Source organism: Portunus trituberculatus, chromosome 41, assembly GCF_017591435.1.
Source record: "Portunus trituberculatus isolate SZX2019 chromosome 41, ASM1759143v1, whole genome shotgun sequence".
NCBI classification, from domain to species: Eukaryota; Metazoa; Arthropoda; class Malacostraca; order Decapoda; family Portunidae; genus Portunus; species Portunus trituberculatus.
The window spans coordinates 1,633,655-1,661,154 of NC_059295.1; the positions used below are offsets into that span (position 1 = coordinate 1,633,655).

Sequence of the window (27,500 nt, forward strand, 5' to 3'; positions counted from 1 at the left end):
TGTTAGAGATATTATTGGCTAGATGCCAGAAATCTCGAGAGGAGTTAGAATTGGAAAGACTTTGACATTTTCTATTGATGAAAGAGTTTTAGTAAGTTGGAGAATAGATTTGGCATGATTACGGGCAGAAATATATAGGGCATGAGTTTCAGCAGTTGGATGGCTACGGAACCGTTTGTGAGCCGCCTCTCTATCATTGACAGCACGAGAACAAGCAGAGTTAAACCAAGGCTTTTTAGCTTTAGGGTTAGAGAAAGTATGAGGAATGTATAGCTCCATGCCAGAGATAATCACCTCTGTTATGCGCTCGGCACAAAGAGAAGGATCTCTGACATGAAAACAATAATCATCCCAAGGAAATCAGAATAGTACTGCCTTAGTTCCTCCCACTTAGCAGAGTTAAAATGAGCAGACGACCGTGGTGATGAATAACACACACACACACACACACACACACACACACACACACACACAGCAGGTTTAGCAGCAGGAGCAATGTCAACAGCAGCACCTATATTGAAACCTGAGTCCAGAGATGAAAGATTCAGTAAATTCCTTAACAAGAGGCACAGCAATCCTCAAACCAGTTATGGGATTACTTACTAATTGCCCAGTATTGTTAGGTAATATAAGGAAAGTAAGGAAACTGTAAAAATAGAAAAATTGATACGTTCATCTGATTCATTTCATATTTACTTAGAGTGAAGAATAATTAGAAGTGTTTGATATGCTTAAAGTTGAGAGTTCAAATATTGGAAGAATGAAAACCAAGTCGATATCTCTGCCAGCAAATGGGAATAAAGCCTTAACGCTCTTCTACCTGATTTAGGGAAGCCCTACACGGCAATCAATTATCACTACTTTTGCACCCAATTACGTGGGCGATCTTATGATTGTGAAGAATATGAAATTAATCCCCTAATTGTTTCGTATCAGTATTATTTATCAAATTTCTATCCAAGTGCAATACATTTATAACGTGAAATTATTTATAGCCAGTCAATTATATTGTTCTTTTATGTTCCAAGATATTTACTGAAGGTATTTCCCAAGTGTAAATGGTGAACGGCGGAACACCGCTTCATAACTCAAATTTTCTTTGTTAGTATACGGGATTTATCAAGGGAAGGATTTAACACATGGTAAAGTTACGCCCGTATATTGGTTAAAGAGGCACGGTTGTCATAAAGTGGTGATAGCATGTAGTCCGCAATAACCGAGGAAGGTTGTGCATGCTTCGTCGCGCACAGCAGCCGCAGGAATAAAATATGTATGTGTGTGTGTGTGTGTGTGTGTGTGTGTGTGTGTGTGTGTGTGTGTGTGTGTGTGTGTGTGTGCGTGTGTTACATGCTTTGTTGGTTTTTGTACTAAAGTTTAATTATTCCAGGCGTGATCCGCACGGTGGTGTCCCTGGACCGAGAGGCGGCTCGGGGCTACTGGCTGGCTGTGGTGGTGTCCGACGGGGGAGCGGCACCACTCACTGACACCTGCCATGTGAGTACATGTAATCCCACGTCTCATCTCCTCTCTTCCTTTCAACACACACACACACACACACACACACACACACGCGCGCCCGGTAGCTCAGTGGTTAGAGCGCTGGCTTCACAAGCCAGGGGACCAGGGTTCAATTCCCTGGCCGGGTGGAGATATTTGGGTGTGTCTCCTTTCACGTGTAGCCCCTGTTCACCTAGCAGTGAGTAGGTACGGGATGTAAATCGAGGAGTTGTGACCTTGTTGTCCCGGTGTGTGATGTGTGCCTGGTCTCAGGCCTATCCGAAGATCGGAAATAATGAGCTCTGAGCTCGTTCCGTAGGATAACGTCTGGCTGTCTCGTCAGAGACTGCAGCAGATCAAACAGTGAAACACACACACACACACACACACACACACACACACACACACACACACACAATCACAGCCAGTGGACCGGGTTCGATTCCCCGGCCGGAAATATTTGGGTGTCTCCTTCACGTGTAGCCCCTGTTCACCTAGCAGTGAGTAGGTACGGGATGTAAATCGAGGAGTTGTGACCTTGTTGTCCCGGTGTGTGGTGTGTGCCTGGTCTCAGGCCTATCCGAAGATCGGAAATAATGAGCTCTGAGCTCGTTCCGTAGGGTAACGTCTGGCTGTCTCGTCAGAGACTGCAGCAGATCAAGCAGTGAATTATACACACACACACACACACACACACAGCAGACGCGGTCGAGGAAGGACGCACTGGCGCCGTTCCGACAATCAGCTGATCTTCACTACGTACCTGTTGTACAGTATTTACAGTGGCCTGGGCAGGTAGTGTGGACTCATTTTTTTTTCATGAAATCAATTATTAAAGAATCATGAGTAAAAAAGAGATTCCATCAAAATGCAGACATGAGACTAGGGAAAAAATGAAAGCTGATGATGACTATGTTGGTGAGGGAGAGATCGCATTCGAAGGTTTCGATACGACGAATACTTCACTACTTAAGAGAGTGTTGAATATTGAATGTAAACTAGATAAATTGATAAAGGAGAATATGGAAATGAAAGAGAATGAAGAACAGGAAAAAGAGTTTATAAAACTGAGAGAAAGGATAAAAAAAAAAGTGGAAGAAAACGAAGCTAGGCTAAGAGCGGAAAACGAAGAACTAAAAAAGGAAGTAGCTAACTACAAGAAGCAGATGGAAGAAGGACTCGGTAAAGCCGAGAAAGAAAAAGAGAAGCTGAAAGATCTAGTAAACAAGGAAGAGGAAAGAGTACAGAACGTGATTAAAAAAGAAGTACAAGCATGGAGAGTCCAAGATAAGAAAGATAAGGCTGATTTTCAGGAGGTGATTCAAGAACAACTTAAAGAAAAAGAAGAAAATATGACAAACAAAATGATAGGAGTCCTCAAGACAAAAGAAAATCTAGTTAGAGAAATTGCAGAAAAAAGAAGAGTGTAGTCGTATTTGGAATAAAAGAAAAAATATAAAATATAGACCAAAAGAGAAAAGAAGAAATGAAATCAGTCAAAGACCTACTGAAGAATCTAAACGACGAAGATAGGCAGAACTTGGAAGAGGAAGTAGAAGAAATAAACAGAATGGGACCATATCAAGAAGGAAAACGAGACCAATTAAAATACTACTAAAATCACAAGCAGCAACAGAAGAAATATTATATAGAACAACAAAACTTAGAGAAACAGAAGGCTGCAAGGATATCTATATAAAGAAAAATAGAAATGAGGAAGAAAGGAAGAGATACAATGAACTGGCAGCAGCAGTAAGGGAAAAGAATAATGAAAGGTCAGAAGAGGAAAAAGGCATTTTTTGGAGAATTCTAGGAGACAGGATAAGGAAATGGTATATAAACGAGAAGGAAGAGAAAAAAGTGGAACAAGTTTAACTAAAAATGATAAAGGCAAGAGACTAAAAATGATGTATACGAACATAGACGGGTTTTATCAAGTAAATTAGAATTAAGAGATTACATAAAGAAAGAAAATCCAGATATTGTATGCCTGGCTGAAACAAAACTAAATGAGGCAATCAAAATAGACTTGGATAATAGGTATAATGTATGGAGAAGAGACAGAGGGGTAAAGGAGGAGGAGGAGTCATGATAATGTTAAGGAAGGAGATAGTGATAAACCAAGTGGAATGTGGGAAGGAAAAGCAGAAGTATTGTATGTTAAGATGCATATTAATAAAAAGAGTTAACAATCATTGTAACATATGTGCCACCAAAACAAATTCATGGACCAATCAAGAATATAAAGACATGATAGATGACACAATAAGGAGTCTAACGAGAATCGTTAAAGAAAGGAGAAAAGTGATATTAGTAGGAGATTTCAACTGTAAAGAAGTGGACTGGGAAAATTATGAAAGTGGTATGGGGAAGAAGCCTGGGAGAAAGATTCTGAACCTAATGATAGACAATATGATGGACCAGAGAGTAAAGGAATGCACAAGATTCAGAGGAAACGACGAGCGAGATTGGACCTAGTTTTTACAAGGGTATACAAATGAATGATGATATAAGATATAAGTGCCCATTGGGAAAGAGTGACCATGTAATATTAGAAATAGATATAGAAGAGGGAAAGGAAGATAGAGACGATTCATACAAAGGAGACCGATTAAATTACAGAAAGGCTGATATTGAGAATCTCAAGAACTATTTTAAAAACGTAAACTGGGAGGAGATGGAAAACTCAGAGACAATGCAAGAGAATATAACTTATTTTTGGAAATATACAAAACAGGAGTCAGGAATATGTCCCAAAATATAGACCTAAAGAAGAAGGAAAGAAAGATTGGTTTAATGCAAGGTGTGCTAGGGCAAAGGAGAAAAGAGATGGAGCATGGAAAAGGTGGAGGAGAAATAGAAATCCAGTAAATAAGGAAAACTTCAAGGCAGCGAGAAATGAATATGTTAAGGTGAGGAAGGAAGAGGAAAAGAACTTTGAAAAGGACATTGTCGAAAAATGTAAGGAGCAACCAAAATTGTTCTATAGATTCATAAATGGAAAAATTAGGCAAAAGAAACAATAGAAAGGTTAAAAGGAGAGAACGGGATGGTGGAAGACCCAAAAGTATGGCAGAACTATTAAATAATAAATTCCAGGAGGTCTTTACTAAGGAATCCAAATTTGAAAGGCCACAGGGTAATAGAGAGACAATCTATATGAAAGAGATTAAAGTAACCAAGCTTGAAATAAAAGAGTTAATGAAGGAACTGGATGAAGAGAAGGCAATGGGACCAGATGAAGTCTCAGGCAGAATACTGAAAGAATGTAGGGAAGAACTAGCAAGTCCTATATACAACATCATAAAATGCTCAATAGAAAATGGAACAGTACCAGTAGAATGGAAAAGAGCTGAGGTGGTTCCCATATATAAGAGCGGAAGGAAGGAAGAACCTTTAAATTACAGACCGGTATCACTAACTAGTGTAATATGCAAGATGTGTGAAAGAATAATAAAGAAACAATGGATCGAGTTCCTTGAAGACAACAAATTAATATCAAATAGCCAATTTGGTTTTAGAAAAGACGGTCTTGTGTAACTAATTTATTGAGTTTCTATTCTAGAATAGTTGATAGAGTACAAGAGAGAGAGGATGGGTTGACTGTATTTATTTGGATTTAAAAAGGCGTTTGACAAAGTGCCACATGCAAGATTACTATGGAAGTTAGAGGAGAAGGGTGGCTTAAAAGGAAGCACATTGAGATGGATAGAAAATTATTTGAGGGGAGAGAAATAAGGACGGTAGTTAAAGATATGAAGTCCAAGTGGAGAGCAGTAGAAAGCGGAGTGCCACAGGGTCAGTATTGGCACCAATACTTTTCCTCATTTATATTAACGACATGCCAGAAGGAGTGAACAGCTACATAAATCTGTTTGCAGATGATACGAAACTGTGCAGAGTTATAAAGCAAAAGAGGATTGTGAAATACTGCAAGAAGACCTAAATAAGATCTGGGAATGGAGTAAAAGTGGAAATGGAATTCAATGTGAACAAAAGCCATGTCATGGAAATGGGAAAGAGTGAAAGACGACCTGTGGGAATCTATAAGATGGGAGATGGAGTAGAACTGGAGAAAGTAAAAAGGAAAAGGACTTAGGAGTGACGATGGAAGAAAACAATCAACCAGTAAGCCATATTGATAGAATTTTTAGAGAAACATATAATTTGCTAAGGAATATTGGAGTAGCATTTCACTACATGGACAAAGAAATGATGAAGAAATTGATAAGTACTATAATAAGACCCAGATTGGAATATGCAGGAGTAGTGTGGACCCCTCATAAAAGAAACACATAAGGAAATTGGAGAGACTACAAAAATGGCTACAAGAATGGTTCCAGAATTTGAAGGGATGACATATGAGGAGAGACTAAAGGCTATGGATCTACCAACCCTGGAACAAAGAAGGAGAGAGGAGACCTGATACAAGTTTATAAATTGATCAACGGAATGGACCAAGTGGATAATGAGAAACTGATCCTGAGAGAAGAATATGACATCAAGCACAAGATCGCATAGTAAAAAGCTGAGAAAGGAAGATGTCTGAGAGATGTTAAAAATATAGTTTCCCGCAAAGATGTATTGAGATGTGGAACAGTTTAAATGAAGAAGTAGTGTCTGCAACGAGTGTGCATACTTTTAAAGTAAGATTAGATAAGTGTAGATATGGAGACGGGGTCACACGAGCATAAAGCCCAGGGCCTGTAAAACTACAACTAGGTAAATACACACACACACACACACACACACACACACACACACACACACACACACACACACACACACACACACATCAAACAGTGAAACACACACACACACACACACACACACACACGGTAGCTCAGTGGTTAGAGCGCTGGCTTTACAAGCCAGAGAACCGGGGTTCGATTCCCCGGCCGGGTGGAGATATTTGGGTGTGTCTCCTTTCACGTGTAGCCCCTGTTCACCTAGGTACGGGATGTAAATCGAGGAGTTGTGACCTTGTTGTCGCGGTGTGGTGTGTGCCTGGTCTCAGGCCTATCCGAAGATCGGAAATAATGAGCTCTGAGCTCGTTCCGTAGGGTAACGTCTGGCTGTCTCGTCAGAGACTGCAGCAGATCAAACAGTGAAACACACACACACACACACACACACACACACACACACACACACACACACGCGTAGTGTAGTGGTTAGTACGCTCGACTCACACTGGAGAGGATCCGGGTTCGAGTCCCAGAGGCGGCGAGGCAAATGGGCAAGCCTCTTAATATGTAGCCTCTGTTCACCTAGCAGTAAATAGGTACGGTATGTAACTCGAGGGATTGTGACCTCGCTTTCCCGGTGTGTGGAGTGTGTTGTGGTCTCAGTCCTACCCGAAGATCGGACTATGAGCTCTGAGTTCGCTCCGTAATGGGGAAGACTGGCTGGGTTACCAACAGACGACCATGGTGAATTACACACACACACACACACACACACACCGCGCGTGGGTTAGTATAGCTATCAACATGCTCAGCTCACAACCACAAGACAAATGACCAAGCCTCTTAACAATAATGTGTAGCCACTGTTCACCTAGCTGCTAGTAGGTATGGGATGTAACACAAAGAGTTTTATCATCGCTGTCTAGGTATGTGACGTGCTAGTGGTCTCACTCATTTCAAAAAGATTGATTATGAGGTACGCGCTCTTTTACTAGCAGAGCGGCTGTCTGGATGACCAGCACACTCACGCATTCACATACATACGTGCATGTCAGAGTGAGAATATCCAGTCCTTATCTTATTTTCCTCAAAACATTATGAATATTTTTTTCATTTATTTACTTCATTTCTTTATCTACTTTTATTTATTGATATATCTATTCATCTATTTATATATCTGTCTTTATCCTTTTATTTAAGGGAGTCGAGTGATGACTGCATTGTGCTGGCTTTGGGTGTCGTCACGAGCCATCTTTCACAGGTGGAGGGTTAATATTATATGATTTGCCGGAATTCTCTTTCATGACCCTGACTGTGTTCTGTGATGCAGAAAGGTTTTTCTTCCTTCTTTCTAAAGAATTTTCCGTTTCATTCTTATTTGATTATTACCTTGTGTAATAAGAAGTTACACTTCTCCCACGTAAATATCTTGGCATTACAGCAGCAGTGTCTCACCGCTCTGGAGAAAACGTTGTAAAAAACTGTACCAGGATTTCGTTCATGTCGGTATGGTGTTGCAACACCTCGCACATGAATTTTGTTAATAGCATTAACATCATATTTCAAATTTCTATCCTGTAATGATGATAGCTTTACATTATGATTTTTTTTATTATCAATAACATGATTACACTTTTTATTCTTTAACTTTTCACTTCAACTACTTTTGGTACACCCCTCTCCCCCCACACACACAAAATACATAATATTAAATTCAACACCGCCTATAACTACGTGGCGTGCATACCTTATCAAGAGACACACCAAACATCAGACTAACTACTAGTCAAATATTAATGGCCCAGAGTTGGCAGTTGGAGAAAAACCTTTTGCGAGTAGCAACGCTAATATTCAGGGATTCTTTACTTAAATCCATACACATATATCATTTTCACTAATCATTCAGGTGTCTTGCCAGGCAACTCGAGCGAAAACTTTATTGGAGATTGTTGCATTTTTTTTCTTGTTCTGTCATTATTCTGTTAAAATAAGAGTAGTTGTTGTTGTAGTAGTAGTTGTAGTTGTAGTAGTATAGCAGTAGTAGTGGTAGTAGTAGTAATGGTATTAGTAGTACCAGTAGCAGTGCGCAATACTATTAGTAGGTATAGAAGAAGCAACAACAACAGTAAGCAGTAGCACTAGTAGTAAGTGTCAAAAATATTTTGAAGGAGGAATAATATTTTAGTATTAAGAAGCATTAAATAAAAATGAATAAATAAAAATGCTGCATCTAGTTCTAGTAAGGAATACAACTCCGGCACACATTACGTCACATAATATTAGATATATGGGACGGCAATGGTGATTTATTATCTTAAATATTAGTTACATCATTTAAGTAACTACATCAGTCTGCCCTCTATTACAAGAAACTTAATTGTTTCGAATCGCGTAACGTTGGTTCAAAAACTTAAAATCGTGAGGCCAGCGACTAAGCGTGTCAGCAGATACTAACAAGGTCTGGCATCGACAACACTTCTGTACCAAAACTTGAGGGTTAAGTCTATCATCTATCATAATGCCTATCTCCGCGCCACGGACACCCAACGTCGCAAATTAAACATCTTCTTAGTATCTGTACCGTGTCTTGAGTAGTGTTATGTGGGGCAGGAGATGGATCAGCAAGTATGAGTTACATGTACATGTCGTTACGAAGCCGGACGATACCAAACCTTAAGCTCAGTTATAATTTTTTTGGTGCAACACAATTCATCATGTGCACAACGGTTCCATATTATTTAAAAGCAATTGTGTCTGATCAAAATTGTTCTTCTGTATTCATTCATAATTAAAGTGCCGGCACGATAAACACCTACCGGTAATATACCAAGCTGCAAATTACTGTTACAACCCAAAATTTTACTGTTCTGATATTTCGAAGGTGAACGATGTGTTGGTGTTTATTCACAAAATGTCTTTATTTTCCACAGTAGGCATGTCTTTTACGCCTTTAAAAACGGCATATTTCATCCAGAACTCGGCGAGAAAAATAGAACAATGTAAAGCATTCACTGGAAAACATTTTTTGTTTCTTTTTTACCTTTTCATTTCCTCTTTCCGGACACGTCGACGCTGCTGATGTGTGATTGGCTGACATACTGGAAGTCACGTAGCGTTCTCTCGACGGTAGAGAGGAAGACAAAAAGAATAGTATTTTGATCAGAAACTTATCGCCGTATAGAAATTTTGGTAGCATTGGAAATGCTACATTTTTCACATACTGATGTGTCTAGATTATCCTTCAGTTATGTTATATAAGAAATGGTAGTATTACTAAGATTATTTCCGACAGGTGGACGCTCCCTATTCATTTCTTTTCAATAAAAATAAAAAGCACAGAAAACTAAATTAAGAGCAGGGACTTAATAATTTTATCATGTGAGACTCCCACTGAATGTTACATACCTGCCGCGAGATCTTACTGAAGACATAACATTCCCCATACTGGCTTTTTCTTCAATATCTGATCATACCATTATTTAGCTGAGCCTCCATTGCATACTTCCTTCGCTGTGCACAGGAAATAATGTTTCATTAATAAGTAAAAATTTGTTAGGCATTCTTAATTGTAAGCTTATACTTTGCCATTGGGTAAGGAGAACCAAGGAAAGATTCAACAAATCACCTGTTACATTCTATATTATGGAATAAAAAAAATAGGATTATGTTAACATTTAGAATCATTACCTGCGGTGATTTTTTAAATTGTTGCAAAAGGGAATAGTACTGTGTATTGTGTAATGAGGCTTCAATAATGACTGTCAGTATTTGCTCAAAGATCAGCGATTGTAGTAATAGATTATCGTCATGAATCCAAATGTCTCGGACACTGGTTTCTGAATTCTATCCATCACAGGTGCTCTGCCGCACGTACACAGTTTTAGACCAGTTTTTCAGTAAATTTTGCTCAGTAAAAGGACACAGCAGTCATTATGAAAGTGCTTAGTTTCCTCGTATTACGTGAAGTAGCCATCAGCAAAATTAATGTTGTCCTCGTATGGACCCTGTGAAGTGAGGCCGCCTGCGCTTCCCCTTGACTTACTCCAAAGGTTAGGAAAGAGTGGTGATCTTGGCAGCCTGGTTATGTTCACCATCGCCTCTCATCCATTCTGCCAAATGGGTTTTTGAACTACTAAGTGAATATAGACAAAATGTTACTACCGTAAAGGATGATTTTCTTTTTAAATAAAAGCAGCAGGAACTTATATTTTGTTGTTTCTTTAGCAAAAAGTTTGATCTTATAAATAATAGAATTTCTTATAAACCTTTTGTTGTTGTTGTGTTATAACTATAACATTTCGTCAATAGTATTGTACTGCTGATCAATGAGGAGCGAAGACACTTAAATTTTCCTAAAATTGAAAAAAAAAAAAGGAAAAAAAGTCTTTGTTGTGCTTGACTTTTTATTTTAGGTGTGCTAGTGTACTAATACCTCTGCATCAATCGCCAAATTAGGAATACCTACGGCTGGTTATTTATGGTTTTCGAGGCTTCGTGTTATTTTTATTCCATTCTAGGGAGGCGTTGTCACGGGTCGACGTGGCGAAGACAGGTACATAAGGAAAGCAACTGTTCATTATTATTTTTTTTTTTTTTTTAGATATACATATTCACACTTGAGAAACAGCTGAGTCTATGCATAGAACTTTCACCTTAGAATATTCCATGGACACGGGATCCGAGCGGGGCGAGAAGTGTGCGTGCCTTGCTGCCAGGCCGCCCCGTACCTCACCAAACGTCAGCTCTCATCAGTATCCGATATTTTTCACGAACTGCGTAGAGTCCTAGACGATTGAATTCGAATCAATAATGCCTAATCAGAACTTACTTATACAAATATTTTCTGATAGTTAAATTGTAATTACCTTTCATGCATAAGTAGTTCACATAAATAGGTTTTTTTATACGATTGTGATTCATTAGCTCCGAATGTGACAGGCGGTATAGTCCGTAAAGTTTGAAGAACAGTACTTTTCAAGTTATGCCGTGTAAGGAGAATACAAGGGGAGGGAAAAGTCATTCGGCCAAAAAATCATTGTTAAAAAGTATATAATGAAATTACTCCAAGACTCAAAATGTTATTAAAATGTCTCATGCCTGTTAAGTTTTCATTTCTTTTAATTCAAACGAAAAGGTTTACTAAAGCAGTGTTAAGAAATAAACTGTAAAAAACAATAATGATTTATGTAAACCCAATAAAGAAGCTGGGTAATAAAAAAAGAAAATCATGCAAGATAGTTGTGTGAACCATTGTTGCAGAAGGTTCGGGAGTGCAATGTTTGTTATTAAAGACGAGGTGGTATCCTTGGTGAGACTACATATGATGGAGACTGGATAGCATCAAGTAATGTTAGACTGAATTCAGAAGAGATACCAAAGACATTAATCGTTTTTTTTTTTTCATTTACTGCTACACCACTAGCAAGATTTACGAGAAAAAAGGCCACAAATTTTTCATGGAGAAGGGTAAGGCGTTCTGTAGATTTCTTAGGCTCACACGGTGAACCTCGTGCATTTGTGACGTGCCCGAACTGAAAAGAAAAAACTGAACCATTATCGTGAGGACAAACATTTACGTATGGTTTTGGAGCTGCAAAGTAAAGGTGCCCAAGACACGCAAGAGGAAGTGGGTTTTTTCACGTCTCTAACGTGAAAGGAGCTTTTGTGGAAATTGTTAGGTCTTTAATTAATTCATTTTAAATCTCAGTAAGGGTTCTTACTAGCGTGGATTGGCAATATAGTTATAGTGCTAACAATAGACTCGAAAATTTCAGAACAATATTTGAAGTTTATTAAACTTTTTTTCTTTCTTGACAACAACAACAACAACAACAACAACAAAATTCCTGTTGCTTTGAACTGGATGATTCGTGGCCTTGAAAGCAGCACTGCATGTGAAGAACACACCACTCATCGCACCTTTAGGTTTTTTCCAGAGATGTCTCGTTAAAACATTAATCCCACTCTACTGTAAACGCATGAATTCAGTCTCAGACATCAGTGATTAGTAACAAACAAAAAGTGCACGGTACGTGGTGAACACGCGCGGCCCTCGTGAACAAACTCAGATGAGCGCACACACAATTGCAGACCACGTGAGGGAGGATAATATCTATAATAAGTAGTGGACAGGTGTACATGGATTATATTTGTCACAGTCTTCCCATTATCTGTTTGTAAATATTCCTTCTCATCAAAGATCATTCTTGACCACGAATACTAAGACTTTTCCTTTGTTGATTTCCATACCACTGTCGAAATTAATTGTATGGAGACAAAAAAAAAAAAAATAAATGTAGTTTTTGTCTTACGTCTCAGAACTAGTACCGAAAAAAAAAAAAGCTTCTCCTAGCAGTGTAGCAGTGAAAGCGTTAATGTGAGGGTCAGCCAGCCATGGAGGAGGCAGTAGACACTTGCCGAAATTATAATATTCACAGTGAGGTCTAAAGCACTGTATCAGGGGCTGTTGTAAACTTATCATTAAAGCCAGTGTGACTTCACTGAATGTTTCCCTGTATCTCACAGTATAAGAGGGTAGTCACAGCCTACCCTCTAAAAACTACTCTCTTCCTTCACACGAAAGGCCTATTCTACTGGTATCGACCCTAAGTGTCTGGACAACCCCTCAACTTGTCATCAATTTCTGTATCATTCGCAGAGTTAGATCGAATTTTCAATCTGTAGAACACCACCTCTCTTCTACTAAACCTCATATTTTCCTCACTGAAATAAATGTGTGCGAAGCAGCTGACAATAGCTTTCTTTCTTTATCCTCCTACATTCTCTATCTTCATTTTCGTTCCAAAGCTGGATGTTGTTTCTGTGTATGCAATGACTCGACTTGCTCTCGTTCCAACGCTCTTGAATCTTCCGAGTTTTTCACCATCTGGCTACAAATACAAGATCACTCTCTAACTAAACTAATCTCTGTTGTATACTTCTCACCTAATGCCTCAGACTATAAGACATTCTTTGAGTACTTAACTTCTATAGTGGAGTGTATTGTCTCTTTTTTTAATTTTGCGGGGATCTCTATTCCTGGAGACTTCAATTAATACCATCAGCTTTGGCTTTCCTCTCCATTCACTGGCCATCCTGATGAACTAGCCTTTAACTTTACAATCATACATGACCTAGAGTAACTGGTGCAACACCCTACTCGTATTCCTAACCGCCTTGGTGATACGCTTAACATTCTTGCCTTTTTTTAACCTTAATTCTTCTGCTTATGATGTTACCCTATCTTCTCTGCTGGATTCCTCCGATCATAATCTCATATGCGTATCTTGTCGTATTTCTCCAATCACTCCTCAAGATCCCTCAAAGCGGAGATGCCTCTAACATTCTGCCTGTGTTAGCTGGGGATCAGAGGAGGTATTATGCTGATTTTCCTTCGAATGACTACTACTTCCGTGTCAGAGACCCATCTCTTTGTGCTGAGCACTGAACAGAGATGATAGTGTCTACATGGGGACGTACATTCTCCATTCTTTGTCTCAACATAAACTTTCCAAATCTTTGCTTAACACCGCCTGTTCTCGTGCTATACGAGCTCATACATGATAGAGAGGTGGCCCACAAAAGGTACTTGAGCTTTCCATCACCTGAATCTCATGCATTCTATATTTCTGCCCGAAATCATTCCAAGTCTGTTCTACGACTAGCCAAAAACTTTTCATTAACAGAAAGCGTCAAAATGTTTCGAGATACGCTCTTCTTATCTTGCTAACTGCATTCCTCCTTCCATCCCTCTGCCCTGCTGCGCAAGACTTTCTTCTTTTCTCACCCCTACTCTATCCATCTCTGTTCATCGCTTTGTCTGATAAACTCTGGAACTCCCTGCATGCTTCTGTTTTTCCACTTTCCTCTAACTTCAAAGGAGATTTCTGTACATTTATCCTATACATTTAACTAACTCTTTTGACCATATTTGGAGACCGACACCTCAGTGGATAATCTTTATGTACTTGGCCATTTCCCTCTTACGTAGAAAAATAAATAAATAAAATTGTCGATCAAACTATAAATGAAAATGCGAGTTTCTTGTTATGTACGATCCAAGGCCTATATTATATGGGCCTTGGTACGATCCTGATTATGAAGGAAACAGAAATTCCGAAATTCTATCAACGAATAAATTGATCCCCGACTATGATAGTCCCCAGCTCAAGTCTAGATTCAGGGACGATTCTCTCTCTCTCTCTCTCTCTCTCTCTCTCTCTCTCTCTCTCTCTCTCTCTCTCTCTCTCTCTCTCTCTCTCTCTCTCTCTCTCTCTCTCTCTCTCTCTCTCTCTCTCTCTCTCTCTCTCTCTCTCTCTCTCTCTCTCTCTCTCTCTCTCTCTCTCTCTCTCTCTCTCTCTCTCTCTCTCTCTGGAGCACACACACACACACACACACACACACACACACACACACATACATCTACATACACATATGCATGTTCATATAACTAGAATAATGTATACTTGCTTCTATGTATTCAATTTTTACCAGTCTTTTTATAGCTTCCTTAATAGTATCTTAACCTGTAAATGAAGACACTTCACACTTCACACTTCTAGCGTGGAAAGACTTCAAGCGTCCCCTGATGTTACAGTGACGCGCTACACTTCACCACTCCCACTGCCCATCCATTCCTGCTCCCTCGCCTCACAACACAGACAGCGCTGAGATGGCTGCCATATTTATGTTTTATATTCTTCCTCTGCAGATTTTCGTCGAGGTGGAGGACGTGAACGACCACATCCCTCAGACGGAGGAACCAGCTTACCACACCTTCGTGTCTGAAAATCTCTCTCCTGATACCTTTGTTCTCACTCTTGTGGCATCTGATGGGGACTTGGCTCCTTCTAATATTTCCTTCGCCATCACTAAAGGCAACGAGGAAGCACATTTCAAGATCAACCCACAGACCGGTAAGGATTATGTACTCTTACTGCGGGACTCGTGTTTGCAGTTCCTCCCGCTGGCAGATAAGGATTTATAGATTCCTGTTACTAAATTGTATTCATTCTTCTCCTTTTTCGACCATCATTTTGATTGAATCAAAATGACAGTGGAATGTGCAATATCAGACAAAGATTTGATACCGGGCTTTGTTTTTATTTTCAGATGGTTTTCATTTTAACACAGTCTATGTAGATAACCGACGTGTTCTTATTTATCACGTGTGTATGTATGTGTGTGTGTGTGTGTGTGTGTGTGTGTGTGTGTGTGTGTGTGTGTGTGTGTGTGTGTGTGTGTGTGTGTGTGTGTGTGTGTGTGTGTGTGTGTGTGTGTGTTTGATGATGATGATAATGATAATAATAATAACAATTTTCTAGCAGTATGAGCACTGAATCATTGCTACTATTGCTGGTATTGACTGAACAGTTGAGCTACGTGTGGAACGGGTCAATTACTGTGTGTGTGTGTGTGTGTGTATGTGTGTGTGTGTGTGTGCGTGCGTGCGCGCGCGTGCGTGCCTGCGTGCGTGCGTGCTTGTGCCTGAGTGTGTGTAATTTACCACGGTCGTTTGCTGGTCTCCCAGCCAGTCTTCCCCATTACGAAGCGAGCTCAGAGCTCATACTGACCGATCATCGGGTAGGACTGAGACCATTGTGTGTGTGTTTCACTGTTTGATCTGCTGCAGTCTCTGACGAGACAGCCACACGTTACCCTACGGAACGAGCTCAGAGCTCATTATTTTCGATCTTCGGATAGGCCTAAGACCAGACACACAACACACACCGGGACAACAAGGTCACAACTCCTCGATTTACATCCCGTACCTACTCACTGCTAGGCGAACAGGGGCTACACGTGAAAGGAGACACACCCAAATATCTCCATCCGGTCGGGGAATCGAACCCCGGTCCTCTGGCTTGTGAGTGTGTGTGTGTGTGTGTGTGTGTGTGTGTGTGTGTGTGCGTGCGTGCGTACTTGTGCCTGTGTGTGTGTGTGTGTGTGTGTGTGTGTGTGTGTGTGTGTGTGCGTGTGCGTGTTTGTGCCTGTGTATTTACCTAATTGTATTTACCTAATTGTAACATACGGGAAAAGAGCTATGCTCGTGTTGTCCCGTCTCCATATCTATTAATGTCCAGCTTTTTCTTAAAATCATGAATATTCCTTGCGTTGACCACTTCCACGTCTAAACTATTCCATGCTTCCACCCTTCTATGAGGGAAGCTATATTTTTTCACATCTCTCCTATAAGTGGCCATTTTAGTTTTTCCCATGCCCTCTCGACATTCTTTCATTCCACATACACAGATCTTCCCTATCCATTTTTCCATGCCAATCATCACTCTGTATATTGCTATCAGGTCTCCCCTTTCTCTTCTGTTTTCCAGGGTCGGAAGTTGCATTCTTTTCAGTCTGTCTTCATAAGTCAAATCTCTTAAGTCAGGCACCATTTTTGTTGCAGCCCTCTGTACTTTCTCTAGTTTCCTTATGTGTTTCTTTAAGTTCGAGCCCACTGTATTGTTGCATATTCAAGCCTCGGTCTTATCATTGCAGTAATTATTTTCTTCATCATTTCTTCATCTAAATATACGAACGCCACTCTTATGTTCCTCAATAAGTTCAATACTTCTCCAATTATTTTGTTTATATGTCTCTCTGGCGATAGGTCATTGGTAATTGTCACCCCAAGGTCTTTTTCTTCATGACTGGTTTTATGTCTTCATTTCCTATCTTGTACATACTCCTGATTCTTCTTTCACTCTTGCCAAACTCTATTTTCTTGCATTTTGTCGTGTTGAACTCCATTTGCCATGTACAGCTCCATTTCCATATTCTGTCCAAGTCTTCCTGGAGTAGTTCGCAATCTTTGTCACATCTCACTTTTCTTAACAATTTTGCATCGTCTGCAAATAGGCTCACATAACTGGACACCCCATCCACCATGTCATTTATGTAGACCGCGAACATTACTGGTGCCAACACTGATCCCTGTGGAACTCCACTCTCCACCAAGCCCCATTCTGATGGTCTGTCCTTAATTATTGTTCTCATTTCTCTTCCTACCAAAAGTCTTCCATCCATTTTAGTAAACTGCCATGCACTCCTCCTACCATTTCAAGTTTCCAGATCAGTCTCCGGTGTGGTACCTTATCAAAGGCCTTTTTTAAATCCAGATATATTCCATCAGCCCAACCATCTCTTTCCTGTATTACATCTATCACCCTCGAATAGTAACATATCAGGTTTGTCGTGCATGAACGCCCTTTTCTAAAACCAAATTGACACTCACAAAGTATGTCATTTTCTCCAAGAAGTCTGTCCATCTATTCTTCACCACCCTCTCACACATCTTAGCTACCACACTTGTAAGTGACACTGGTCTATAGTTCAATGGGTCTCTCTTGTTACCTGATTTATAGATTGGGACAATGTTAGCTCTTTTCCAGTCTTGGGGCACTACACCTTCCCTTAATGAGGCATCAATTACTTCACAAACTTTTTCTGCCAGTTGCTCCTGCATTCTCTTAAAATCCATCCTGATACCCCATCAGGTCCCACAGCTTTTCTCACTTCTAAACTCCCCATCATATTCTTGATCTCCTCCACAGTTACTTGAAACTCCTTCATAATCCCTTTCTGTTCCATTACCAGTGGTTTGTCAAAAGCAGTCTCCTTTGTGAATACCTTCCGAAAGCATCCATTCATAGCCTCTGCCATTTCCTGGGATCTTCACTGCATACTCCATTTACTTCTAAACTTTCAATACTTTCTCTATTTTTGATGTTGTTGTTCACATGTCTGTAAAAAGCCTTGGTTGGTCTTTACATTTATCAATTATATCCTTTTCTTGTTTCTTTCTTTCTTCTCTTCTAATCAACACATATTCATTTCTTGCTCTTTTGTAACTTTCCCACTGCTTAATCCGTCTTTTCCTTCTCCACCTCTTCCATGCATCCTCTTTTCTTGTTCTAGCCTTTTCACATCTATCGTTAAACCAGTCCTGCTTTCCAACTTCTCTATGTTGTCTTATTGGTACAAATTTTTCTCACCTTCTTTGTATATTTTTATAAATTCCTTCCACTTTTCATTTGCTCCTTAGCACTCTTGAATTTCATCCAATTTGTCTCTTGAAAGAATTTCTTTAGGTTTCCAAAATCTGTCTTGGCATAATTCCATCTTCCCACTTTATATTCTTCATTTCTTCTAGATTTCTCTTCATCTATCACCTTGAACTCCAAAACTGCATGATCACTCTTTGCTAAAGGGCACTCCACCCTCATCTCCTCAATGACCATTGGCTCTGTACTAAAGACCAAGTCCAGTCTTGACGATGCTCCCTCTCCTCCAAACCTAGTATCTTCTTTGACCCACTGAGTTAACACATTTTCCATTGCCAGTGTCAATAGTGTATTTCCCATGTTGTCTCTGATCCTTCCATTGACCAGTCCTCCCAACACACCTCTTTACAATTAAAATCTCCCATCATTATAGTTCGTTCACAGCCACCCAACATTTCTTCCAGACATGTTCCTGTATCACTTATCATTTCTTCATATTCCTGTACTGACCATGCATTTGTCTTAGGTGGTACGTACACCACTATGTAGTGCCTCTTTTTCCTTCATTAGTTTCTGCTCTGATCTTTAGCACTTCTGCCTTTCCCATACCTTCTTTCACTTGATCCACCTTTATATCTTTTTAACCAGCAACATCACTCCTCCTCCCATCTTACCTACTCTATTTCTTTTCCAAACATTATATTTCCTTCTCCAACCATCATCAGGTCTTCTCCCTCTCTCAGTTTTGTTTCAGTAAGACCCACAATATCTGGGTTCTTGTCCCTCAAGTAATCGTTGAGTTCTAAAATCCCGATATCACTCCATTTATGTTGGAATACATTACATTCCGCTCATACGTAAGTTTCTTTAGTCCTTTCTTGCTGTACTTTTCTGGGTTATGAACCACTTCCTCAGTCTCATATCCAAGATTCTCCAGAAAAACTCTTTCTTCTCCTCTTCTGTCCTCTCTTCATTTTTTTCAAAGCCTCCTTTCTCAACTCATTTAACATTTCTCTTTCCTTTTCACCGAGATCTCTTCTCAACCAAATCTTCCTTGTTGTTTCCTGCTGGGCTAGCCTCCATGACTTCTCCACCAATTCATCTACATCCTTTTGTGACTTAAGTTTGATTCTTATTGGCCTCATACCTTCTCTTGTGAACTTTCCAATTCTATGGAAGTCCTCTATTTCTTGTACTAGGTCTTTTCCTCCTCCTGCACCACATTAATGATATTATTTATCACCTTTTTATGTTTTCTCTCTCTCCATTTTACTCGGTGTCTTATCCTCCTCCACACCAAATATCACCACACATCTCTTTTTGTCTACAGTTTCCCTCACCAATGTCTCATTTGACTTAATAACCTTCACCACTTTCTCAGCAATCTTCTCTTCTATGATCTGTTGATCTATAATTTCAGCAAGGCCCAAAGTTTTCTCCCCAGACTCTTTGATTTCCTTTTCCAGACTTGCAACTTTGTAATTTACCTCCTTTCTTTCCACTTCCTGACTTTTTTTCCATTCAGCCTGTGTGTGTGTGTGTGTGTGTGTGTGTTTGTGTGCGTGCGTGCGCGCGCGTGTGCGTGCCTGCGTGTGCATGTGTGTGTGTGTGTGTGTGTGTGTGTGTGTGTGTGTGTGTGTGTGCGCGCGCGTGTGCGTGCGTGCTTGTGTGTGTGTGTGTGTGTGTGTGTGTGTGTGTGTGTGTGTGTGTGTGTGTGTGTGTGTGTGTGTGTGTGTGTGTGTGTGTGTGTGTGTGTGTGTGTGTGTGTAATAATAATATTCCGGTTTATTTGAATGGCAGCTAGTACAGGTACAGAGCTGAAAATCCTACATATTGAATCAACTTATACATGTATATATTCTTATATACTAACAATCATACTTCTTAAGTCTACACAACCACCAATGGTGCACGGCAGCTATTTATAGCGCCAGATAAGTCTAGCGGCCTAGTCACCGGGGTGATGCCACCCCAAGTGCATTTTGTTTTTTGTTCGAAGTTTGTTTCTCCTACCCAGCAGCGGGTCACAACTTCCGTTTTACACCAGATACCTAATCACTGCAGGTACCTAATCACTGCTAGGTGAACAGGGGCCACACACTTGAATAGAAGTCTTGTCCAAATGACCTCTGACCTGTCCCGGGAATCGATCTCGGGCTCTCTCGATTGTGAGTCGAGCGTGCTACCACTGCACCGCCAGGTGTGTGTGCGTGCGTGCGTGTGTGTTTGTGCTTGTGTTTACGTATGTCTGTGTCTGTAAGTTTGTGTATGTAAGTCTCTGTGTGTGTGTGTGTGTGTGTGTGTGTGTGTGTGTGTGTGTGTGTGTGTGTGTGTGCGCGCGCGTGCGTGAGTGGGTGCTTGTGCCTGTGTGTACGTCTGTGTTTGTAAGTGTGTGTGTGTGTGTGTGTGTGTGTGTGTGTGTGTGGGTGGGTGGGTGCTTGTGTGCGTGCGTGCGTGCTTGTGTTTGTGTGTATGTCTGTGTCTGTAAGTGTGTGTGTGTGTGTGTGTGTGTGTGTGTGTGTGTGTGTGTGTGTGTGTGTGTGTGTGTGTAATATTATGAATTCTTAGTAACGCTGGTATTTTTCATGATCTCCCTCTCAGGCGTTATCAGCACGCTAGTCCCTCTGGACAGGGAGGAGCAAGCTGAGTACGAGCTATGGGTAATGGTGAGTGACGGTCAGCTGTCTTCCGTCACTCCAGCATTCATCACAGTGAGCGACGAGAACGATAATCCTCCGGAACGCTTATAAAAGATGGTGTGCGGATCGCAGGTAGTAAGGGGGTGAGGGATGGGGGGGTCCATCAGCGGGGGAGGATGAGCGCCGTTACAAGATTCAAACAGTCAGTCAGTCACGGAAAGGAGTGCCCGCCTCCACCTAGGCTACACCACGCTCAGTGCTCACTTGCATCACCTACGTCTGTCTTGTGACCCCTTCTGCCCTTGGTGTAGGACTACCCCTGCAGCCATGGAGCATTTTCTGCTTCAGTGCCCACGCCTCCTCTCTCAACATACTGCATTACGCTCCCGGCTCTCCGCCCTGGCCATCACAACACTCAACCTGCCCACCCTCCTGGTGGCTTCAGGCATCCACCTCTCCTGGCAACCTGCTGTCCTTCACCTTACTTGTGCCTTCTTGAGGAAGACCGGCCAGCTACCACGCCTGCGATCCATAGATTTTCGTGGCCTCTTTTGAATCCTTATGAGCCCTGGGGTAGTCTTGTGTGGGTATCACAGGCGTGGTAGTTGGCCGGTCTTCCTCAAGAAGACACATATAAGGCGAAGGACAGCAGGTTGCCAGGAGGGGTGGACGCCTGAGGCCGCCAAGAGAGTGGGCAGGTCGAGTGTTGTGATGGCCAGGGCGGAGAGCAGGGAGCGTGATGCAGTAAGTTGAGAGAGGAAGCGTGGGCATTGAAGCAGGAAATGTTTCATGGCCTCAGGGGTAGTCCTACACCAAGGGCAGAAGTGGTCACGAGACAGTCGACGGATGCGATGCAAGTAAGGAGTATGGTGTGGCCCAGGTAGAGGCGGCAGAAATATATATATATATATATATATATATATATATATATATATATATATATATATATATATATATATATATATATATATATATAAACATGTTTTATTTGGCTTATAAGTTCATAACCACGAGAGAATGCAGGGAAAAATAAGGGCTGGGGGAGAAAGCATGGGAGAAATTTTGTTACTCCTAACAACGTTTTCTGTGAAAGTACTCGCTTCCAACAGATGGCAGCACCGTTGCTGTCCTCCAAACTTTAACCCACACCAAAACTTCCTCTCTGTATATTCCTGTAAGGATATACGGGTTCAATGAGCAGGCTGGACAAATTGATTAGGGAGCTTTGCTTCTAACAGATGGCTCGCGGGTCGCAGGTAGTAAGGGGGTGAGGGATGGAGGGGTTCATCAGTGGGGGAGGATGAGCGCCGTTACAAGCAAGGATTCTACAGTATAAGGATATACGGGTTCAATGAGAAGCCTGGAGGAATTGATTAGGGAACTTAGCTTCTAACAGATGGCGTGCAGGTCACAGGTAGTAAGTGGGTGAAGGATGGGGGGGTCCATTAGCGGCAAGGATTCTATGGAGGATATACGGGTTCAATGGGCGGGCTGGGGGAATTGATCAGGGAACCTCGCTTCTAACAGATGGCGCGCGTGTCACAGGTAGTAAGGGGGTGAGGGTTGGGGGGATCCATCAGCGGGGGAGGATGAGCGCCGTTACAAAATTCAAACAATCAGTCAGTCACGGTAAGGAGCGCAAGGCACATCAACCGCCTGGGCCACACCATGCTCAGTGCTCACTTGCATTGCCTATGTCTGTCTTGTGACCTCTTCTGCCCTTGGTGTAGGACTACCCCTGAGGCCATGGAACATTTCCTGCTTCAGTGCCCACGCCTCCTCTCTCAACATACTGCATTAAAGTTGCCATCGCGCACGTCTCAGCTTTTCTCTAGTTTTTTTTACTTACTTTTCTTCAACAAGAGGAAGTGCAAATGCAGTTCCTGGACAAAGCACAGGCTGAGGTATAAGCGGCATGGTTTTGTTCTGGTTTATTTTGACCAGGCTTTGTCTTGGTTAGTGGGCAGTTTGCCTAGCATAACAAGAACACGGGCAGCTTGTGTGTGATAGTGTTCCTTGTTTCGTACCAAGAACCATGGCCCGCGTTCTGCGTATCATAGGCCAGTGTGATAGCCCCTTTACGCTCCCGGCTCTCCGCCCTGGCCGTCACAACACTCAACCTACCCACCCTCTTGGCGGCCTCAGGCGTCCACCTTTCCTAGCACCTGTTGTCCTTCGCCTTACTTGTTCCTTCTTGAGAAAGACCGGCCAGCTACCACACCTGTGATACCCACACAGGAGTACCGCAGGACTCATAAGAATCCATAGATTTTCGTGGCCTCTTTTGAATCCTTATGAGCCCTGGAGTAGTCCTGTGTGGGTATCACAGTCGTGGTAGCTGGCCGGTCTTCCTCAAGAAGGCACAAGTAAGGCGAAAGACAGCAGGTTGCAAGGAAAGGTGGACGCCTGAGACCGCCAAGAGTGGGGGGCAGGTCGAGTGTTGTGATGGCCAGGGTGGAAAGCCAGGAGCGTAATGCAGTATGTTGAGAGAGGAGGCGTGGGCATTGAAGCAGGAAATGTTCCATGGCCTCATGGGTAGTCCTACACCAAGGGCAGAAGTGGTCACAAGACAGACGTAGGCGATGCAAGTAAGGAGTATGGTGTGGCCCAGGCGGAGGCGGGCAGAAAAAGCATATATATATATATATATATATATATATATATATATATATATATATATATATATATATATATATGAACATGTTTTATTTGCCTTATATATGTTCATAACCAGGTTCATAACCAGCAGAATGGAAATATAAGGGGAGGAGGAGGAAACATGGGAGAAATTTTAAGTTACTTCTAATAACGTTTTCTATGAAATTACTCGCTTCCAACAGATATCAGCACCGTCGCTGTCCTCCAAACTTTAACCCACACCAAAACTTCCTCTTTGTATATTCCTTGGTGGTGAGTAAGGAATATACAGAGAGGATGTTTTGGTGTGGATTAAAGTTTGGACCTTTAACCCACACCAAAACTTCCTCTCTGTATATTCCTTGGTGGTGAGTAAGGAATATACAGAGGGAATGTTTTGGTGTGGGATAAAGTTTGGAGTACAGCGACGGTGCTGCCATCTGTTGGAAGCAAGTACTTTCATAGAAAACGTTGTTAGAAGTAACTTAAAATTTCTCTATGCTTCTTCCTCCCTTAATTTTCCTGCATTCTCGTGGTATGAACTTATAAGGCAAATAAAACATGTTTATATATATATATATATATATATATATATATATATATATATATATATATATATATATATATATATATATATATATATATATATATATATATATATGCGTTTTCTGCCCGCCTCCGCCTGGGCCACACCATACTCCTTACTTGCATCGCATACGTCTGCTGTCTCGTGACCACTTCTGCCCTGGGTGTAGGACTACCCTTGAGGCCATGGAACATTTCCTGCTTCAATGTCCACGCTTCCTCTCTCAACATACTGCATTATGCTCCCGGCTCTCCATCCTGGCCATCACAACATTCAACCTGCCCACCCTCTCGGCAGCCTGAGGCGTCCACCCTTCCTGGCAACCTGCTGTCCTTCGCCTTACTTGTGCCTTCTTGAGGAAGACTGGCCAGCTACCACGCCTGTGATACCCACACAGGACTACCCCAGGGCTCGTAAGGATCCATAGATCTTCGTGGCCCCTTTTGGATCCTTATGAGCCCTGGGGTAGTCCTGTGTGGGTATCACAGGCGTGGTAGCTGGCCGGTCTTCCTCAGGAAGGCACAAGTAAGGCGAAGGACAGCAGGTTGCCAGAAGGGGTGGACGCCTGAGGCTGCCAAGAGGGTGGGCAGGTCTAGTGCTGTGATGGCCAGGGCGGAGAGCCGGGAGCGTAATGCAGTATAATGAGAGAGGAAGCGTGGGCATTGAAGCAGGAAATGTTCCATGGCCTCAAGGGTAGTCCTACACCAAGGGCAGAAGTGGTCACGAGACAGTCGACGTATGCGATGCAAGTAAGGAGTATGGTGTGGCCCAGGCGGAGGCAGGCAGAAAACGCATATATATATATATATATATATATATATATATATATATATATATATAACTTGAAAAACAGGGCGTCTATAGCGTACACGGTACAGGAGAGAGAAGACCCACAAAAGGAAGGTTATATTCATTATATCCAATATGTACTTTTCCGAAACGTTGTGAAGTGGATATCATGAAGATAACCGTCCTTTTGTGATTCTTCTCTCTCCTGTACCTTATATATATATATATATATATATATATATATATATATATATATATATATATATATATATATATATATATATATATATATATATAAACATGTTTTATTTGCCTTACAAGTTCATAACCACGAGAAAATGCAGGAAAAAATAGGGGGTGGGGGAGGGAGGAAACATGGGAGAAATTTTAAGTTACTCCTAACAACGTTTTTTATGAAAGTACTCGCTTCCAACAGATGGCAGCACCGTTGCTTTCCTCCAAACTTTAACCCACACCAAAACATCCTCTCTGTATATTCATTGGTCGTGAGACACTACCCTCCAGCTCAGTATCTTTGACACGTGAATCCCACAAGTAGCTCCCTGCTAGTCATGGTCAGGTCAAGTCTTTCTGGGATTGAGGTGGCACTACCGCGTGTAGGTACAACCAATGCCCAAAGTGCCAGGTAAGGCTGATTCACATGGCCATAATTTCCAAGATCGAACAGTCGAAAAAGAGCGAAGGCAAGAGGGTGAACAGGCACATCACACAGAAGAGAATAAACATATAAGAAATAAATAAGTAAACAGATAAAACACATAAATGACATATTTCAAGTACAGTCAGGTCGCCAAGTAAGGCTGCATATATTCAGGACTTGACGTAGATTTAAAGGGAGTAGTAGATGTTATAGATTAATCTAGACCTTTGCGCAATTATACCTGCCGAAAGTTCGGCGAGTCGTGTAAAATGGATAAATCTATAACACCGAGAGCTGCGGAGCAGTGATGGTGCACAGGGAAAGTGGAAGGAAGATGGTGAATGACGAAATTAGGAGGAAACAAGCAGATAAAGAGAGAGAGAGAGAGAGAGAGAGAGAGATGATGATGATGATGATGTATCAAAACCAGTTCAGATTACAAGAAAACTAGAGGCGAGTTACATATCCATACACATTTAAACCTTGGTCGCGATGTGTGGTGTAGTTAGAGACACGCTCCCTGCGGGCCAGTCAAAGGAGCCACACGAGAGGATTATTAAAGGTGAGCCCGGGAGTTTCACTCTTGAGACTCTCCTTGCTGGCTTAATGTGTGTGTGTGGACGACAATATTGCCTGTAGCAGCTGCACTTTCAACTCAGCGTCCACATTCCACCCCTTCCAGCCTCCTGGCGAGACTGTGACAAAGAGAGTTGTCCCCTCGAGGCCTCCTGCGAGGTTGTGACAAGTAGAACGGGGAAGGGTCGAGTGTATATGTACATCTACCTCAAAGATTTAATTTTGTTTATTGCTTTCTTTTTTTATTTATTTATTTATTTATTTATTTATTTATTCATTTATTTATTTATTTATTTATTTATTTATTTATTTATTTATTTAGAGAGAGAGAGAGAGAGATGCTAGTTATACAGCAATCTCTCTCTCTCTCTCTCTCTCTCTCTCTCTCTCTCTCTCTCTCTCTCTCTCTCAAAAGTCTGTGTTTCAGTGGGGCGACTAGCAAAACGGTCAGGAGTACTATGGTAGTCGAATGTATTACCAGTTATGTGAGTATAACAATAAGAGTAGATCAACTTGGCTAACTATGACGAAAAAAGAGGTACTGATCCTAATGGTGGTTTCAATAATGATAGAAATTGAAAATCGAATGGCATAATGTTTGTCTGTAAACCGATGCAGGGAAATACTATGGTTAACTCTTGCATTATGGAGGTGTAGGGAATAGGGGTGAGAAAAAGCAGTCTAGTGCAGCGAGGCCGCTGGAAGAGGATAGGTATGCAGTTAGCGTGAAAATAGCGGTAGAAAAGGGCAAAAAGGCCTGCAGCGATGAGAGAGAGGGAGTTCATAAAACGAAAAGTATATCGCTATCTATTTATCATTATAACTATTATTGGTATTATTACTATCATTATTATCATTATTATTATTATTATTATTATTATTATTATTATTATTATTATTATTATTATTATTATTATTATTATTATTTTTATTATTATTATTTTATTTTTATTATTATTATTATTATTATTATTATTATTATTATTATTATTATTATTATCCTTACTGTTATTATTATTATTATTATTATTATTATTATTATTATTATTATTATTATTATTGTTATTATCATTATCATCATGATTGTAATCATTATCATTATTATCCTTATCATTATTATTACTATCATTATTATCATTATTATTATTATTATTATTATTATTATTATTATTATTATCGTTACTATTATTATTGTTGTTGTCGTTGTTGTTATTGTTGTTGTTTTTACTATTTCTCCGCGCATATGGTTTAAATTCGAAATTTAATCTAATTGAAATTAAATAGTCGTACGTGTTTTCTCGACCACTCCTATTCAATTTGGAAGTTTTTTCACAGGGTTATTTCCATTATTCTGATGATAGTCTAATATGAATTATCGATCATTAAATGCAAAAAAGCGTTCTCAAGAACTCGACTAAACATCTG

At 40.9% G+C, this 27,500-nt stretch overlaps 1 protein-coding gene across 1 annotated transcript in view; it reads left to right on the forward strand.

Moving 5' to 3' along the window:
- The window catches only part of LOC123517206 (fat-like cadherin-related tumor suppressor homolog), a 141,458-nt gene extending 120,521 nt beyond the window's left edge, over positions 1-20,937 (forward strand). The window contains exons 2-4 of the mRNA XM_045277221.1: positions 1,388-1,494; positions 14,896-15,100; positions 20,789-20,937. Coding sequence (XP_045133156.1) covers positions 1,388-1,494; positions 14,896-15,100; positions 20,789-20,937 — 461 coding nt within the window. The remainder of the gene's footprint in view (positions 1-1,387; positions 1,495-14,895; positions 15,101-20,788) is intronic.
- Positions 20,938-27,500: the final 6,563 nt, after the last annotated feature.